General features: G+C 34.0%; 2 protein-coding genes and 1 long non-coding RNA gene across 3 annotated transcripts; 2 read left to right on the forward strand and 1 right to left on the reverse strand.

The window, feature by feature from the left end:
- Window positions 1-2,628: 2,628 nt before the first annotated feature.
- Window positions 2,629-6,785, forward strand: LOC140056361 (uncharacterized). Its single transcript, XM_072101707.1, has 4 exons — window positions 2,629-2,662; window positions 3,237-3,360; window positions 3,747-3,893; window positions 4,208-6,785. Exons 2-4 carry the CDS (start codon window positions 3,339-3,341, stop codon window positions 6,502-6,504), a joined length of 2,466 nt encoding a protein of 821 aa, XP_071957808.1. The 5' UTR covers window positions 2,629-2,662; window positions 3,237-3,338; the 3' UTR covers window positions 6,505-6,785.
- A 2,382-nt stretch (window positions 6,786-9,167) lies between these two features.
- On the forward strand, window positions 9,168-19,662 carry LOC140056009 (zinc finger protein 341-like). The gene is made up of 7 exons (XM_072101205.1): window positions 9,168-9,347; window positions 10,062-10,139; window positions 10,340-11,175; window positions 11,304-11,391; window positions 11,662-11,813; window positions 12,095-12,294; window positions 17,536-19,662. Exons 1-7 carry the CDS (start codon window positions 9,212-9,214, stop codon window positions 18,629-18,631), a joined length of 2,586 nt encoding a protein of 861 aa, XP_071957306.1. The 5' UTR covers window positions 9,168-9,211; the 3' UTR covers window positions 18,632-19,662.
- On the reverse strand, window positions 15,537-16,916 carry LOC140056527 (uncharacterized). The gene is made up of 2 exons (XR_011846771.1): window positions 16,663-16,916; window positions 15,537-16,218 (listed from the first exon to the last, which is right to left on the reverse strand). It is a non-coding gene; the product is annotated as an uncharacterized lncRNA (long non-coding RNA).
- Window positions 19,663-19,677: the final 15 nt, after the last annotated feature.

The following is a 19,677-nucleotide window of genomic DNA, read 5'->3' on the forward strand; positions in this document are numbered from 1 at the left end:
ATTCACAACATAAATAACATACAAAACAATTTACATTTAAATGCAGATACCTTAAGGATTTGTCAGGTAACATACACAACTTAGAACATAGTTATATTAATCATGCCAATAGTACACCTAGAAATATTTAACGTTTTAATTATTTTAATGAAAACACCTTTGTTAAAGTATTTACATTTTAACATTTAAAAAATGTTTTCCCCTTATTTGAATGATCAATATACAGGGGTACACACTACCCACCCTGCTTTGGCTAGAATGAAATTATGAACTACTTTTGATATCAATTTTTGACAAATCCTGGATCTGTCTATGATACAGTATACCTGTATGTTTTTTATTTTTTATTTTTAGAGTACACTGTTGCCTTTGTTATAAATTTACATCTAGTTTATTTATCTTTCAACTAGTATACCAGGGAGTAGTGGTCAAATACAGATCTGAAATAGTATGACAGGTATTTAGTTAGTTACCACTACCTTAAGTATAAACACAAAACTACTCTACCGTATCATTTATTGTAGTTGATATTTGGGCCTAATTTGAATTATAATTAATAATAGCAACTATATGCATATTGGATACACTAGAATTTAATACATTTATGTAATATTAACAATAATAATATATTGGTCAATAGGAAGTTATTTAATTATATTGCTTTTATTAAGACCTTGAATTATTTAAGAACATGCAACAGCTGAAAATGGATGAGGTTTATCAATTTGATTAATATGACCAAAAGAAAATTCCCTAAATTTTCAAAACAAATTTAAATCCTACCACCTTTCTTTGGTAAAGCACCTAAACTGACAAAAACAATGTGTTGGGTTTTTCTTTTTGCTTTGAGAACACTCAAAATGGATTGTCACATTTTATTATATTCACTGATAGTGATATAGGCTGATTACCAGATACAAATACTGTGTTCTCCATTATTATAGACAAATTTATTTTCTTCATGTAATGGAAACTTGTTTTTATTTTAGTTGATATGCACTCATTTCCCATTCATTTTGTAAATGCATCGAGTGTCTAATCATAGATGTGTATCTGCAATAAATATAAACGTTATTTTAAGAGCCTTTGACCGACTACTAAGTGCAAGACTTCCTTATTAGGGATATTCAAATTTCCCGTTGAAAGGAAGGGAGTGAATGGGTTAGGAAATGGTAAGAAATTTGATAGCAAAACTTGTGCTATATCAAGATAACTAAGTTAGTATCAGATTAGATGGCGAGTTAGTTGTCATTCCTTGTTGATCTGATTCCACATCCAACCAAAATCAACATGGGTTATTTGTATGTTTGTGAGATTACTAGCTGCACTTCCGTACCTGGAAACAAGTGTCGCGTAATGCGGCATCTGATGGCGAGGAAATCAAAACATGAGCCGCCCATCGCTGAAATGAAACTGTATTGTAATTGAATATTAATCTGTTGATGAATAAGCATATTTATATAGTGGACGTGAAGTATGATATTTACAAATATCATACTGTATGTAAATTGTAATTATATTTCATTTTATTATGTGTAATATGGTAACACTAACAGTACTGAATTGCTCAGTCACATGATTGCGTGCATGATTGTGAAAACTATTTTTAATAACAATGTATGGATCTTCATCTTGTTGTGTCACTGACCAATCATTTGCCACCACTTTTCACAGTGTTTGGTTTTATGGTAATTTTTGATAGTGTAAATATTTTGTGGTGGCCCAGCAAACAAGTTTTCCACGAATCTGACTTTTTACAAAAACAAACATCAGTAAGTGAAAATGTTGGGGTTTTAATTAAATTTTATAAATAATAAATAAAAGTCTACATTCTCACTCATCCTATATTTAGTCCTAGGTATAATTAGTAAAAAGCAGGGAAGGGTGAAAGTACATTAATTTCACTCTTCCTTGGTAAAATGGTGAGAATGGGGTATTTATTACAACCATTTTATTTTTTTACATATACTATACATCCTTGGTTATCCTTGGCAATTTGCCTAAATATATAAAATAAATAAATAAAATAAAAAATAAATAAATAAACATCCACTTTTCATTATTAATTTTATTATAACATAAATTATACTTTATACATATACAACTTTATACTATTACATGTATATACTTACAATTTATGCTAAAAAGGAAAACAATTGTCATTGTCACAAAAACATGCATAGACCAAAAGAACCAAAGCGATAAATAAAGGACAAAACTGAAACTGTCAAAACAACGATATCTGTATAAAACAAAATTATGTTGCGTTTCATCACACGTCCGTATAGATGCGGACGTCGTAAATGTGTGTAGAGACACGTCCGTACAACTGTATGTGTAATGCATTTATTTTGGCGCGAATGTTGCTGCCAGATTTCGTTTCATGTTTTGTTTATGGAACGTAATACTGTATACGTATTTGCATCGCCTGCCTCCCTTGATGGTTACCATTGCAAAACAGTACATGATAAATTCAGTTTAAAAGTATTTTTTCTTCCAAATAAAAAGAAATAAAGTTCGCATCGGACCCATTTTATTCTAACATTTTAAATTAGTAACGCGTTACACTTCACAGATGACGCGAATTGCTCCGTTTGGCATTGTGGAGCAGCAAAATACTGTTTTCCTCGGCGGCTACACGTAGGCCTCTAGGCTAGTCCAAGTAAACATTTTTTTTGTTTGTTTCTGCACAAAACGCATTCGTACTAAATGAGAGAATAATTTTGTAAACGATGCAGCTGCTGATATAAATTTTGTAAATCATTTCATTCAGTGAATAACACACATGGTTGAATGTTAAAGTAGGAGGCTAGGCTAGGCCCCATCTTTATTTACCTAAAGTAGTTAAGTAAACTAGGAATCTAGTGGGCGGGGGGTACAGCAGTAGTAGGGCAAGCTAGGCCCTCTCTATCTAGATTTGGCGTACTCTAATGTAGAGCAGTTTTTTACCCAGGTTGCAGCTACTTGCTGTGTGATGTTTAGACGTCCCACGTTTTGGCCGACCAATTGAGATTGTTCATTTTTTTATAATTTATATCCATTTCTGTGCATAGGCTAGTTAGTAGGCATAATTTATAAATCAACATTACATTTTTTTATTTTATATAATGTAAATTAATATCCATGTTTGTTGTTTCTATATTATAAATTAGTTATTTAGTGTCTTGTGTCTTGTTATTTAGTGTCTTGTTTTTTAGTGTCTTGTGTCTTGTTATTTAGTGTCTTGTTTTTTTCAGGCGTTCTTACTTTGTCTTTAGTGACCCCGTTGGAAGTTAATAACTACAAGGTAAATCAAGGTAAACAGTAGTAAACGCTGCTGCTGTAGTACATGCGTTGGAATGGATTCAGACAATTCTTCAGGTGGGATCGCTTATCTTTAATAACCCATATTATTATTAGTGGGATTTTAATTAAAATTTGATAACAGGTTTTTTTTTTCTCTTTTGTGGCGTAAACACCACTTTCATGTCACTACCATAAAATCATATTATTTTTAGTATTATCACATTTTTGTTAATTTCTAATGTCAACAATTTGATCGACTTCATCAGTAACATTTTTAAATCTTTGTAAATTACTTTGTATTCCATAGTACCTCCTTTTTTCATTCATTTTCTTATAAATGATAAATCTTACAAAAGCATATTCAAGACTCATATTTTGTTTTCTCTGAACTATTTTTTCAAAAATCATTTTTTAGCTAAAAATATATTTGAATTGCTAACAACAATAATCTTTCATTTCAGGTGAAGACGTTTATGAATGTGGAAGGTGTCAAGAAAGGTTTTTGAACTATGATTTATTTAAAAATCACAAGAAAAATAGAGTATGTAAAAATAAACAAAGAAATAAATCAGATGAAGAGGCAGTTGACAATCTGAATGAACCAACAGGTTTGTGAGCTGTCATGAATCTATTTTTTTTTTCATACGCATCCAACAGCGACAACAAATTCGCAAATTACAGGATCTGGATAAACCATTTTATGATTTATCATGCTTATAAACTAAGTCTCATATGAGGCTAAGCTTAGTGAATGGAGTTGAAAGAGTCGATGAGATACAACCCTGGCACTACCTGTAGGTCAGGGTTCAACCGTGGACCTTGAGGCTAGCATGTTAACCACCACTAAATCTACAGCTCCACTCCATAGTTATACACATTATTTCAAGTCATTCTCATAAATATACATCATTTTTCTTTGTAGATCTTGTGAAAGACAGTTCTTCAAGTCCTCTGAAAGAAAATCTGCTTGTATCTTTGGATTCTATTATTGGGTTAGCAACTAAACTAGCTTTTATTTCAGATGGTGAAAACAATTCATATAAGTCAACAGCAAGCATGTCATCCCAGTTGACGGATCATGACTACATGTTTCTACAAACTAAAGTTGATGAAGCTGGAAACGAGTCAAGACTTAGATGTACATTATGCTCCATGTATACTGAGAACTTAAAAGAACATCTTGAGAAACAACACATGATTTATAAGGAAAAAGTACAAGAATTTGTGTCCAGTTACCTCGCAGATAGTAACAAAAACAAACCAGTGATGTGTATTGTATGTGAAACCGAGTACCAGACTTCAACTGATCTTAAAAAACATAAGTGCCCCAAAGTGGTATGTACCGATTGTAGTAGTGCATTTAATAATGATTCACTATATGAAAACCACACTTGCTTAAGAGTTAAAACTTGCGGAAACTGCGAATATTCATTTAAAAATGTTGCTTTATTTATGAAACATATTTGTGAAAATCCCGAGAAACCTGGACAAAGTAAGGTTGAATTTGTAAATGGTGGTGTTCAAATTGTAAATCAACAATGTGAAGAAAATGTGACTGAAGAAGATTTGGTTAAGCGTAAAAGACGCTGTTCTTTCTGCGCATTCAGTACTATCCATTCGACACAGCTTCTTAACCACTTCAAAGAAAAGCACATGAGTGACCAGGATGAGCAGAATACAACCAGTGAAAATGTGGATATTAATACGGATGATGAAACTACAACTCAACTAAGTGAGAAATGCAAACGTTGCAGACGTACAGTACCAAACCTTGACAAACACAGACTTGTTTGTCAAGATCAAAAAGGCAAGACATGCATTCTGTGCAAACACTATTCACGTGACACACATGATTATAAAATACATGTTGATACTCATAAGGTATGGCTTGATTTTGATGACGTAAAACATGCCAAAGAACACATAGATGACAATAATGATACTACAATTGCAGAAAGCGATAAACAGAGCACAACATCCATAAATATTGATTGCTCAACGCTAACCTCTGAAGATGTAGATAAAATTGTAATGAAAATTACCAAAGAAAATTTAAATGATACACAAGAAAATGCAGAATATCCAGTAAAGGAAGAATCTAGCCGCAACCAAAACACTCGCAAGTGCAAATCTTGCGGCAAGTTTATCGTGATTGACGTCTTACAACATCATATGCTAGTGTCGCACAACAAGGTCAGGTTCTTCAGGTGTTTTCTTGATACTTGCGTGAAAGTTTTCTCAAAGCTTGACAAATTTACTGACCATGTCAAACTACACTCTGAAAGTAAAGATATGCTGTGGTGTGGATGCAAGACTTGCGTGCAGATGCAACCGTCAGGCATAGCGAAAAGAAAAGAATTAAGGAAAGAAAAAATGAGACAATATTATCACAAAATGATGTATAAATGCAAAATCTGCTGGAGTAAGTTTCCCACTGAAGCAGGCTTGTTGAAACATAACAGCAATGAATCGCATCACTACCCTTGCCATGTATGCGGCAAAGTACAAGTTAGCATCCGGCAGCTGAAAATACATATGCCTACTCACGACACTGCACGACTTCATCTGTGTGACATATGTGGTTTGGGGTACAAAACAAATAGAGATCTGAAGAAACACAGAAACAATCATTCAGACGAACGTCCATTTGTGTGCGATTCGTGCGGAAAAGCTTTCCCAACAAAAGTTAAACTCAACCGCCATTTTGTTTGTGTGCATAATCCTATAAAGGCATTTCCTTGTACTTACGATGGATGCGAGAAAAGATTTTCACGTAAAGATAAGCTAAAGGATCACCTTAACACCCATTTGGATGTTGAGCCGTTTAAGTGTCCGTATTGTAATAAAGGGTTTTACCGATCAGACAATCTGAGGGATCATGAGGTGCTGCATACCCGCAACTATAGATTCAAATGTACTATGTGTGATAAAGGTTATATGAGACCTAAGCTATTGCAAGTTCACAAACAACGAGAACACAGCAGTGACCAGCAGCACCAGCAGCAGGAGGTTGATAAACAAAATAAACAAGACACTAATTTTCCTCCACTGTATGCTCTATATTCACAACATCCAATACAGATTCTACCTGAAGCCATCCACAACCTAACAGCAGTCCAACAGCTTGTCAATGAACAGCAGCAGTCTGCCATTGATCAGTACCACCAGCAAACATTAAGTACTGCAGTTCCAAATATGGCAGTGTTTGACACTCTATGACCTGACACAAGGATCCAAACTATTGCAATTTGATTGGTCAAAACGTAATGATTGGTACAGTATAAGAATGGAGGGAATCCTCAGTTTAAGTGGCATGCTATATCATATAGGACTGTACCTGTCAAAATCAAGTTTTCATTTTAGCTGCTTTCTAATAAAAAAATGTTTCCATAGTATGCCTTGTAACACTTCTTATGATTAGTATGCAACATCTGTAGGTTTTGAGATTGTCTGTCTGTCTGTCTGTCCACTAATAAAATTCTATATTTGCATGTTATAAAAAGAGTAATATAATTTGATATTAAAAAAAAAGTGATTTGTAATGTTTTGAATCTTATTTCGTTTGTTATAAAAATATATAACGTTTAAAAAGCTTTAACTACCAAATTTTATATAAAAACAATCCATAAAGATTTTTGTTAAAATAATAACGAAATTATTAAGTTACTGCAAACATGATTTTGAAATGTAAAAAAAAATGCATTAACTATAGATAACCCCACCTATTGCATCTGGATAGTTACTATAGATAACCCCACCTATTGCATCTGGATAGTTACTATAGATAACCCCACCTATCGCATCTGGATAGTTACTATAGATAACCCCACCTATTGCATCTGGATAGTTACTATAGATAACCCCACCTATCGCATCTGGATAGTTACTATAGATAACCCCACCTATCGCATCTGGATAGTTACTATAGATAAAATCACCTATTGCATCTGGATAGTTAATAGATAACCCCACCTATCGCATCTGGATAGTTACTATAGATAACCCCACCTATTGCATCTGGATAGTTACTATAGATAACCCCACCTATCGCATCTGGATAGTTGATTTTTTAACATTATCATAATTATTGTAAGTGATTATTGTAATTGTTTAATGAAAATTGTACAAATATTAAAATTGGTAATAAGGCTTTTGTGTGTGGTTAGGGTTTACTCCATGGTGGTTCACGCTGTTTGTATTTTATAATTTGTTTTTGTTGAATTAACGTCACGGCCCGCATGTAGTCTGGGTTCCAGACGGAGTTTTGTCTTAATATTAGTTAAAAGATAAATATTTTGGCACATATGGCGTTTCATACGTATACTACTTGATTTTGGATACTCCGTCTGGGGAAACACGCACAAGTCACGTGGTTTGACACCAAGAATTCTTGGTGCATACGATTATCCGGTTGACTAGTTTCAGCTGCATGCGATTGGCTACTCTCTCGTACACCGTTTAAATATTCATATTTCAGAATTTCAAAGACTCAACAACTAAGATGATGCGCATGCGCTATGTTACGTTTAGAAAACGTGTACTTGGGTACATTTATGAAAGTTCTGAAAGCTATAAATTATTTTATATGCCTAGTAGTCTGGTAAACATTGGATGGGATCTTTGAAACATGAAAACTCGTCTTGATATATGATAGGCTAGCTTCTCCGCAAATCAAACATTGAATGGATCATTTATTACGCGGAGATAATTTTGATTTAATTCCCACCCAGACCCTGTCCTGTTCTGTGTGGTGGTGTAGCCCTGTTGTGTGCCAGTGGTATGTAGGCCTACTTCATTGGCGTTTTATTTGGCAGGTCATACGTGCGAGTTGAGTAGGACCTACGAAAGAGGCCTAGGCCAAGGACTAAACAATTAATAAACAAAACAACTTGGCATTACTATTTTATATTTCAACAGTCTCGATCGTACATTAAGCACTGGTAGGCCTACGTACTCGATCTCTTTCATTTTGAAACAAAATGATCATTGGTTGATTCGAAATCCATATTACATACCACCCGCCCCATATAGCCAAATACGGTATGATAACCTACGTCATTCTTATCGTATGTTTGCAGTCTGCAAATCGATTTCTATACGTGTTTCACAAGTCTGTATTTTCAGACAAAAATCGCGGTCGAAATAAAAACAAATAAATAAAAAAAAAAGATAATACAGACTTGGGGCAAGTCTAGGCCCGCATGGTGCACATGAATTGCATGCCTCACTCACTTGCTTACATTGTTTGTAATACTCACCAATGCTGGTTCTGGCGATATTTCGCGACTTTATTTCTGCTGTCGGTTTGGGTTTCAAAATAAAATAAAAATTAATTTTCCTTTAAAAAAATATATCCCAAACCCAATCTAGAGCTGAGAGCACTCAAACCTGAGCATTAACCATTGCGCCACAAAGTAGTACATGACTAAACAGCTGATAATAGTTTATTTATACATGTATTACGTAATTCATCATTACGTCATAACTATCATATTAATCTTGTTAAAACCAAAATGACCAGTTAGCTCAGTCATGGGTTCGATTTGGTCGGTGGAATGCGAGCAACTGTGTTTGGGGTTCACAGAATTATACGTCCCTTTTCCACCACACATCTGCATGAGGCAACAACATCAATGCATCTGGTGATGTGCTGGAAACGACCCCAAAAGGCTGTAGCAGGGCCTTCTTGGCAGGGAAAATTTTCATTTAAAAATTTTGTTAAGCAATATTGCTAATCAAACTGATTTTTAAGTCGAGAAACATAGTTTTGTATTGTATTTTTTGCTACACAATTTTCAAAATGAGTAGCAATAAGGTTGTTTTGTATAGCTTTTTGCTACGCTACACTGGCGAAAATGTTCCCTGCTTGGTGCTGGTGGCAGGGAGAGCACTTTTTTTTCAACCTGTATTCGGTCTGGTAAATTTTATGTTTGCCGCCCTCAATTTTCTCAACATTGAATTTTGTGGGGTAAACTGTCATGTGATCATATTTGTCCAATCAGACAACAACTGTAAAAAAACTCTAAAAATGGCGACACAAACGCTTTTTGAAGCGCTATCTGGTTTGTATTTATTTTTTATGCTTATTACTAGTTATCTTTTTAGGGCGTCTGTTGCTCATATTTATGGGTAATACTTCTATGAATTATGTTTTGTTCCATAAAGAAATATTTAGTCTTTATTTCTTCTTTATTGTGGACGAGCAATATAAAAAGATGACTCGTCTGTCAAACAACGGCAAGCATAGATAGGGCGCTACCTAGCTAGGCCTAGCCTATTGGCGGCCTGGCTAGATTTAGAAAGTGTCCTCCTAGCTAGTAAGGGAGATCGCCGATCCCCCGCCCGTTTTGGTAGTCGAACATGATGGTACTGTTAATGAAAATGCTAGGCCTAGCAATAATATTTATAAAATTTAATTGGCCTAGTTCTATAGGCCTACTACTAGGCCTAGGATAGGCCTAGTTTAGTTAACACAGAAAAATACATAATAATCTACTCTAGCTAGTAGTAGGCTACTTTATACTAGGGCCTAGTACTAGAAGACTGGTACTAGGCTAGGCCTATAGGCCTAATTTAATACTACTACACTACAACAAACCACAATGCAAATACAAAAAGGGAGATCCCAAGTAAAAAGTAAACAAATAAATTGCAATGCAAAGGCCCAAAGCAAGTCAAAATCAATCGCTATACAGTATAGCCTATAGATAGGGTCTGCATATAGATGGTATATTGTCATTGAATATCAGTAGTAAACTGAAACATTTCCCCCATAGGTATTGATAACCAAACAGCATTAGCAGTTCAGTCATTACTGGAGACATCTACATCTGTACACGAACCACCACAAGCAGGTCTGTATTATACAGTGTATTACCATTTGCTTTCTTTGTAAAACTTTTTACTCTTTGATCTTGCAAAAACATATTAAGTAATATCTGCTCTGTATTTATATTGGTAATAATTACAGTGTATTACCACTCTACTCGCTTTCTTTGCTTTTAAATGCAAAAACATGTATAAAGTATTAACAATATCTTTATTTGAATTACAGATGATGAAGATGTGTTTCAATGTGGTAAATGCAAGAAGCAGTTCACAAATCTGCCAATGTTCATGAATCATAAAAACAGTAATTGCTTAGCTAACATATCACGATCAGTAAACAGTGCGTTTACTAGCTCTATCAATCAGAATAATCTGAATCGTTCCATCCAGTTCAATACAGCGGTTTCACAATCTCCTCTAGCTCAACTAACAGCTCAAAATGTCATTCTTAGTGAAGAGGTACTTATATCACCATTTAGCTCAGTGGATCATCTTCCAAACAATGTCCTTCAAACTAATAATTTAACTAGCGTTCCATTTGTGACGCAGCAAACTCAACCTCAGCGTAATAATGTTAATCAGCAGTGTTTTACTTCTGTAGCTGCAATCAACACAGCTTCATTTGCAACTTTGTCTCAAAATCATGTGACTTTTAGCACCCCTGGCATTGCTAGACCAACACCAACCACAGCCCCTCTTCTCAACATTGCTGACAATACTCAAAATCTGGTTCAGGAAGAACTACTTGTTAATCAGAGTAAGGTTCCAAAGACCCTAAGTTATATTAATTTTGTGAAAGATTATAATGAACTTGCTCGTGATAAATCGGCTGGAAGTAATATAAAAACTGCAAAACGAGAAGGCAAGTATAAGTGTACATATTGTGATAAAACATTCCCAAAGAAGTTTGATTTAAACCAGCACATTCGCAGTCACACTGGAGAAAAACCTTTTCAATGTATTGTTTGTGGCAGAGCCTTTGCACAAAAATCTAACGTGAAAAAGCACATGCAGACACACAAGGTTTGGCCCTCAGGACGTGGTAACACACTCCCGAAAAAGGTGAGTTTATTTTGGGGGTGGTTTTTTTTTTTTTAATTTGAGCATTAAAACCAGTTAGTAGATTTTCAAACATTTGATAGGTGTTCTTTCAATAAATCAAAACCCAGCTAAAAGAAATTTTTTTTTAGCCAATAAGCAAAATAACATCAAAAGATTGTGAAGAGGAGAATGCAGGTCAAGAAAATGAAATGGTGCAACAGCAACAACAGGAAACTGGTAAGAGTTTTTCAAGGACTTTTATTGGCTATACCAGAAATAAAATAGAATATGTATACATACAGTCTATGGATTCTCTCAGTAGATTTTGTAACTTGTAGCAGGAGAGAAGAATGCATTGTAAAACCAATATTGTAATGTACAATACTCTCAGTAGATTTTGTAACTTGTAGCAGGAGAGAAGAATGCATTGTAAAACCAATATTGTAATGTACAATACTCTCAGTAGATTTTGTGGCTTATGCTGTAAATATATTTTGTATCTTGTAGTTGGAGAGCAAGTCAAAGAATGTATGGTAACAACACAACAGACTGCTGAGTCCATTATTGTTGATAACTCATACCTTTGTAGTTTTTGTGATAAATCTTTCAAGTCTTACTTCAAACTTAAAACGCATATGAATCAACATAAGAATGAACAAGTAAGTGTTAAAACATTTTAAGTTCGTAATTTGCTTTGGTAGAATTATGCTTGATTGTTGCAAACATAGAAAATAACGCATAATGACTACTTAAGTATTTATTTAAATAGGAAAGTTTATTTTCACTTTTCTGGAATTGTTCCTTTTATCTCTTATAATAACATTTACATTTCAATTGCATTTTTGCTGGCTGTCGTCTGTCCAATCCAGTCATACACCAAATGGCCATTAACAAACACTTTATTTAATTGTTTAATCACATTTTTCTTGGTTATCTGTAGGTATTCAAGTGTATCCTAAAGTCATGTGGTAAAACGTTTAAGAACCTTGAATCATTTCTTGAACACACCAAGACGCATGAGATGGAAATGTCGTACCGATGTCACATGTGCTGTAAGAACTTTGCTTCTCTTTATGAGTTAGGAGTCCATCAGTACTCCCACAGTTTGTATCCAAATCAAGGTCCAAGAGTAGTGCAGAAGTGAGTTCTCTTTTTGTTATTTTAGCACAAACATTTGGGAGCTTTAAATTTGCGACGACCTACCCGGGTCAGGTCATTGATGTGCTATCGGTCAGGACCTAGAAATCATCAAAACTGTGTGGAGCATGTCCCAATATCGCTGTATGAGCACAGTGGATTAACATGGTATACTTTGGTTGTCGTAAATCGATAGCTCCCTATTATGTGCTGTTGTGCTTAAACTATTGTTGTTTTTACTATTATTTTTCAAGATTGGTTCAAAGAATGTTGTTTTTTTTTCAGCACCGACTTCAACATCAAGTTCTGTTATTAGAGTGCAGTTACATTTAGTTTATGTCTTTTAAGATATAATAGTCCAGTCAAAAATCACCCTCACCATGGTATAAGAACGTACCCTAATAAAATTTCATCCGTAGGTTCTATGTATATAGGTAATAACATTTCTTGATGTTGCGTCTTGCAAAACTTGGGATTTTACGAGAAAATTTGACTTTTATACCCAATTTATAACTACCTCATGTCGTATTATTGTGTACAGCGAATGCGACGAAGCGTGACTGAAATTACGAGACACCGTTAGCGCCCGTTGAAAAATGCATTAACAAAGCTAAAAACCTACAAAACTAATAGTTTATACAATGATTTAAATATAGTTTACAATAAATTGTATAATAAAATACATAACATATAGAGAAAACTCAAATATAAACTAAAATATTTACAGATATGTGTTTAAAAATGTACAAATCAAAATGGCCTTCCATAAAATAAAGTGCGCCCTCACGAGTCATACTTTTATCGGACTTGTATATGAATAAATAAATATACGAAACCCGATGCGGTTTATTAGTTATTGCCTTTTTTTTACGCAAGAGGCATAATATTTTATTTTCACAAATTTATTTATATTTTTTATCATGGAAAAAAGGATTGTATATATTTAAAAACATTACAACCTCCAGTATACCATCATGATGGATAAAGTGTATATTTGTATATCTGCTGGAGCGTAATGATTTACTAGTTCTGCTGGTTTTATTTTGGACATTTTTGTTTCCACAGCATTCCTTGCGTGGATATCACAATGCATTGCATATTTTGAACTGCCATTCGCGATTCTAATCTTAATTAGAGTAAGAACCAATCATTTAAGGATAATCAATTACGCGTAGGCCTATACGAAAGATACTACCTCAAGTAGGCCTTTCACTTTCCTACAATTATTTAGAGCGTATCAAAGGGGCTGGTCGGGATTCATCTAAATCAACATTTTTCATTTTCCCTTTTCACCCGCCGCCACCAACCACTTCCCCCACTGCCAATGAGGAGGAGTTGCCGGTTTGATCCTCTCTGAATCCGTCTAGCCTCCACATCGTACCGATGTGTGAAGTTTGAGCCAATAAACGTCATTTATGACGATTCTTTAAGTTCGAAGTCGTCTTCCAGAATTCAAAGTATTCTAAAGTTAACGTATTTTCCCGTTTTTCCACCATTCACATTTCACTAAATAAAAGATAGTGAGATGTGGGAGTGTGATGTAAGATTCGCGAGAAACGACAACATACAGTATTACCCAATTCTCCTTTTTTTTAAGACGTGACGTAATAAATACATTCTAATATAAAGTTTTTTTGGTGGAGAGTAGTCCTACAATGATAATTATTATTGGACATTTTATACACAAAAGCATGTCATAAACGATTGGTTCACCTCCACGGCCTGACCTGAAAGTTCTAACTTGGGACGAGAAAGTAAAGTCCACAAAAAACTTTTTATATGCATTTATTTCAAATATTGTTTTCCGCCGAGTCCGACGCATTTTAATGAATTTGAATAATATTTATAAAGCTTGGAAGAACACTGTAGTTTAATTTGTTGGCTTATTCAATTGCTTATAAATGACGTTTTAAAACGCAACGAAGATGTAGGCTATTGTCCCAAAAAGTGAAGATGTAGATTAGTTAATTAAACGTAAAAGTTATCCGTCAGACGTCTCGAACATAAAGAATATTCGGTGGCAGGATTACATTTTCTAAAAGACGAAATTGTCTCACACATCATACGATATGGATGAATCAATTCAAAGAAACTTAAACAAAACTAACAATCACAAGGATTAACTTCGTTGCGGATAACCAATAAGAAAATATTTCAGACGACTTTATTCATTTAAATCGTATACGCGAAATGGACTGTCATATAAAAATGATTCTTACTCAAATTAACATTGACTATAATCGCGAATATACAATGCATTGTGATATCCACGCAAGTAATGCTGTGAAAAAAAAAGAATGTCCAGAATAAAACTAGGTAGATAACTAGGAGATTATTACGCTTTAGCAGATATACAATACGGCGCAATTCACTTAATCCATCATGATGGTAGACTGGAGGTTGTAATGTGTTTAAATATATACAATCCTTTTTTCCATGATAAAAAATAGAAATATATTTGTGAAAATATAATATTCTGCCTCTTGCAGAGGCAATAACTAACAAATCGCATCGGGTTTCATATATTAATGCCTTGTATAACCATTCCATACAAGTCCGATAAAAGTATGACTCATGAGGGCGCACTTTATTTTATGGAAGGCCATTTTGATTTGTACATTTTTAAACACATATCTGTAAATATTTTAGTTTATATTTGAGTTTTATCTATACAGTGGGACAGCCAGTCGACAAATCGTGTCAAATTTCGACTCGGAGAGGGCGCCCTACTTTTCTAATTTAGTTCAAAATGGCTAAATTTTAGGGTGTTGGAAAAACACAATATTTGTAAATTTAGTTGATTATCGGAAAAATGTTGTTAGTGAAATAAATTCATAAATGGTTTTAATATATTGTCATGTAAAATTAAATGTATTTGAACAAAACGATAATCTGTAATTTAACGGCAAAATCAACCAATGTCTTTTTTCCGAAATTGTACCCTAGAAAATCATTAAAATAAAATATTTAGAAAAATTGAACAGTCCTGAATTTAAAATCCCTGTTAGAAAAATTAATAATCTACAGAATACGATATTAAGATACAAAATTCGGTGGTTGGGATGCAGCTCCGACTATTCAAACTAAAGGTACCACTATTTGTTCCATCGAAAACTAGCGAAACCGCCATTTTGTAAACACATCGTCATCGTGTTTATGAATTTATTTATAGCGAACGATATACGCGATGTTTATAATTGTCCGCGTATAAGAATTCATATAAATAAATACATTCCAATACAACGTATATTATTACTTGTTTATTTATCACAGTAAACATTTTAGTTGAGGAATATTTATCATAACTATTATAATAGCTTTTATACGAGTCCGAGGCCTAGCCCTATTAGCGAGCGATTGTTCCAGGGGCGGAAAGTCACTTAGTGACGTTGTGATCGGGCGCGTCGGGCCTAGCTAATATTAATAATATGACCTGAAATAAGCGGCTAACAAGAACTGTTATATACTTGCTTACAATTGTTTTGTTATTGATGAACAAACAAGCAATTAGATTGAATAACAAATTATTTATTCATTTTTTTGGGGTAAAAACATGTACAAACTAGGCCTAGGGGCCTAGTACTGTATAATAAAAATTAATAGTAATATTAAACTAATACAGTATTAATAAAATATAAAATAGGCCTAACATACAATAAATATTCAATTTTTAAGGTCTACCACATGACAATAACATCATTTACAGAGTATAGTGTAGTAGGTTTGCATTCAACATAAATATTTGTATTGTAATTCATCTAAATCCTCTGCAACATACATATATATTTGTAATTCAACATTTTGTTTTAAATAATTAAATTATAGTTTGGGTATGACAATGTCGATAGGTACCGGTGTCATCTTTTTATCCACTTCACTCTCAGTTTGAAGTCACAAAGACAAAGAACTCTGCATCATCAACGATTCCTGAAAGTGTCAGAAAAAATAATAAATATTATTTAAAAAAAATGTTAATGTCTGGTTGTATATATAATTATAATATTATATGATGACATAAAAGTAAGGCAAATGGAAGCTGTATTTTATTAATTAAATTACAGTATTTACTATTATTATTTATATAATCTAGGCCTATACTTAGTAGCCTAGCTAGGCATCTATTGAGCCTAATAAATCAAATAATAAATGAAAAATAAAATAATATTAATACTGATTGAAAAAAAGTATTTTTTGGGGGGGATCAGATCACCAGGCTAGGCCGGCCAGGACCAATGATACTCGTAATCAGTACAACTTAACGACTATCGGATCAGCATCAACACAGTACCAACACACGTCTCGCTATCGCCTATACTGACACACGTGTCTCGCGTTGCCGAAACCACGCTCACAGCTAGAAAATGTACCTACCTTTCGAGGCCTGAGAATACACCAACACATTTTGAACAGGATAGAAATATATCATACTCGATTAAACTAATATTATTCTTGATAAAACAATTGATTACAATTTTTTTAATTTGTTGGGATGCACCTCCGACTATTCAGAAAATGGACAACAAAACAGTAGTCAAATCGTACCACATTTATAAATTTCACGAGTCCCGACTTCAGTCGCCGAATGTATTGTATTAGCTTCGGTTTCTTTGAAGAAAACCGATTGGTTATTCAATTATACTTATTAGGAAATGCTTTTACCATAATAGGTAATGTTGGGCGGTTCTTAAATATTCTTGAGAGCTTAAAATAAAACAGCACTTATTTGCTAGGCGACGAAAAATCGTGGTTTCAGTTTTCAACGATAGGTGGCGCTTCAAAATCGTCAATGCGGAAGTAAGTCGATTTTACACGATTTAACGGTCAAAACGCGAAGTGGCTTTCCCACTGCATATGTTATGTATTTTATTATACAATTTATTGTAAACTATATTTAAATTATTGTATAAACTATTAGTTTTGTAGGTTTTTAGCTTTGTTAATGCATTTTTCAACGGGCGCTAACGGCGTCTCGTAATTTCAGTCACGCTTCGTCGCATTCGCTGTACACAATAATACGACATGAGGCGGTTATAAATTGGGTATCAAAGTCTAAATTTCTCGTAAAATCTCAAGTTTTGCAAGACGCAACATCAAGAAATGTTATTACCTATATACGTAGAACCTACGGATGAAATTTTATTAGGGTACGTTCTTATACCATGGTGAGGGTGATTTTTGACTGGACTATAAGAGAATGTGACAAAATGTGTTCATTGATTTGATTATTTTTATTATTTTTTCCAGAACTTTTCGTTGTAATAAATGTATGAGTAAGTATTCAACACAAGCAGCTCTAGATCACCACAACGCTACAACAAACCACCGCTTTGACTGTACTCATTGTGGAAAGGTATTCCCAAGTGAGCGTAACTTGCGGCGCCATCTACCGACTCACACCAGTGTAGGTACGTTTCGATGCGAGATGTGCGATAAATACTTCAAGACAGAACATTACCTCAAGACTCATCAATTAATTCATTCTGGATATAAACCATTTCGATGTGAAATATGCCAGGCAGCTTTCAATCGTAAAGATAAGCTGAAACGTCACATGTTGATACACAATCCTGTAAAGCGCTTCAAATGCCCATTTCAATCTGTAACCGGATGCAAGTCGGAATTCAACAGACCGGACAAGTTGAAAGCTCACGTAATATCGCACAGCGGCGTTAAACCATTCCGTTGCCAGATATGCGACAAAAAGTTTTGTCGCAAAACAAATTTATCGGACCACATGCGAGTACACACAGATGATTACCCAAATAGGTGTGAGAAATGCAACAAGGGATACAATAGGAATCACACATGTTCAAGGTTTAAGAGGAACAAATTCACTTCCTCCAAAACGGAGAGTAAAAACATGATTGAAAGACTAGATGAGATCTTGGAAGTAGACTACTTGAGTAACGCAGATAGTGCTTTAAATACGGAAACCGATCAAGTAGGAACTAGGCGATCTAAAAGAATTAAAATTAAAAAGAAAGGACGACAACAAGAATTAGCCATGAAAGCTAAAGCTTCCCAGAATGTTCCTAAAGAGAACAAACAAGGGAAAGGTGTGAGTCTCACGGCAAGTAACATGATTGCAGGTATTGCACGAGACTTAGAAATTATAAAAGCACATATGAATGAGAATCAGAAAGATACTGATGATGCGTTACCAACTGACCGTTGCCAGGATGATATTGAACAAAGTATATTACTCACTCAATTTACAGAGTCCATTTGTCCGCCATCAAAGAATTGTAACTTAGAACATTCTGCTACCTCTGCTTTTGATGCTGTGATTGGATCCACTACGGACAATCAAGATCATTCTATACAAGCTTCATCCTCATGATCCCCTACGTCATTACACTGTTTATACTGTACAAGCTTCATCCTCATGATCCCCTACGTCATTACACTGTTTATACTGTATACAATTATTTATATTAATATAAAAAGAGTCGCACTGTTAAATCACTATATTTACATTTACAGTATGTAATATTTGTACGTATTGACTTTGTCGTTCTTTTCCCCTGTCGATGTTTACATTTTTAAGGTAGAATTCAGAATCAAAATACAGTTGTCGCAACAGAATAATATCTAATGGTGTGTGTACTATTATTCCTCAACATATTTATTATTACATGGGCTATAAAAAGCAGACAGGGTTACATTTTTAAATCATGTTATACTTTTTTTTTTTATTTTAGTGAGACGAGGGCACAGATTCTGCACAATAATAAAAGAATGTACAATTTGTTTGTTAAATTATTATGTGTATAAACTATGTAGACACTGCTTCATATGCCACCAATCAAGACTTTGCTTAAGTAGGAGCTGAACCTCCACATTTTTTATTGTAAATAAGTATGAAATTTTGATTCACTTTTTAAATAATAAATTAAAATAATTTAACATAATCTCCATGCTATTAATATTTAAAATTCACTAATGTAACCTAGAGAATCATTGTTATTAATTTCGTTATTCTGAAGGCACCCATTTGTTGGGATTCTTACTGTATTTGATAAAATATTGTGCTAACATACAATATATCTATTTACAGTATATGATACCGTTTTGTGTTTAATTGTTGTAGACCACATCACACATTTCAACTCCAAACCACCATCATTCACGCTGACCAATGGCTGTCAATAAAATAAAAATACATTTAGGAGTTAAATGGGGAGATAAAATATGTTCGTGACTATTAAAATGAGTTGAATGGAGAGAAGACACCTTGTGACATCATTCACCTGACCAATGGCTGTCAATAAAATAAAAATACATTTAGGAGTTAAATGGAGAGATAAAATATGTTCGTGACTATTAAAATGAGTTGAATGGAGAGAAGACACCTTGATAATAAAGTGAATAAACGCCCTCTATTGG

Source organism: Antedon mediterranea, chromosome 8 (genome assembly GCF_964355755.1).
Source record: "Antedon mediterranea chromosome 8, ecAntMedi1.1, whole genome shotgun sequence".
NCBI lineage: Eukaryota > Metazoa > Echinodermata > Crinoidea > Comatulida > Antedonidae > Antedon > Antedon mediterranea.

What these genes read in the sequence shown, in the direction of transcription:
- LOC140056361 (XM_072101707.1), top strand. Translation starts at nt 3,339, where the DNA reads ATGGATTCAGACAATTCTTCAG. An exon ending in GGATTCAGACAATTCTTCAG is followed by an intron (nt 3,361 to 3,746) that starts GTGGGATCGCTT and finishes CTTTCATTTCAG; the next exon opens with GTGAAGACGTTTATGAATGT. An exon ending in CAATCTGAATGAACCAACAG is followed by an intron (nt 3,894 to 4,207) that starts GTTTGTGAGCTG and finishes TTTTCTTTGTAG; the next exon opens with ATCTTGTGAAAGACAGTTCT.
- LOC140056009 (XM_072101205.1), top strand. Translation starts at nt 9,212, where the DNA reads ATGTTTGCCGCCCTCAATTTTCTCAACATTGAATTTTGTGGGGTAAAC. An exon ending in GCTTTTTGAAGCGCTATCTG is followed by an intron (nt 9,348 to 10,061) that starts GTTTGTATTTAT and finishes TTTCCCCCATAG; the next exon opens with GTATTGATAACCAAACAGCA. An exon ending in ATCAACATAAGAATGAACAA is followed by an intron (nt 11,814 to 12,094) that starts GTAAGTGTTAAA and finishes GGTTATCTGTAG; the next exon opens with GTATTCAAGTGTATCCTAAA.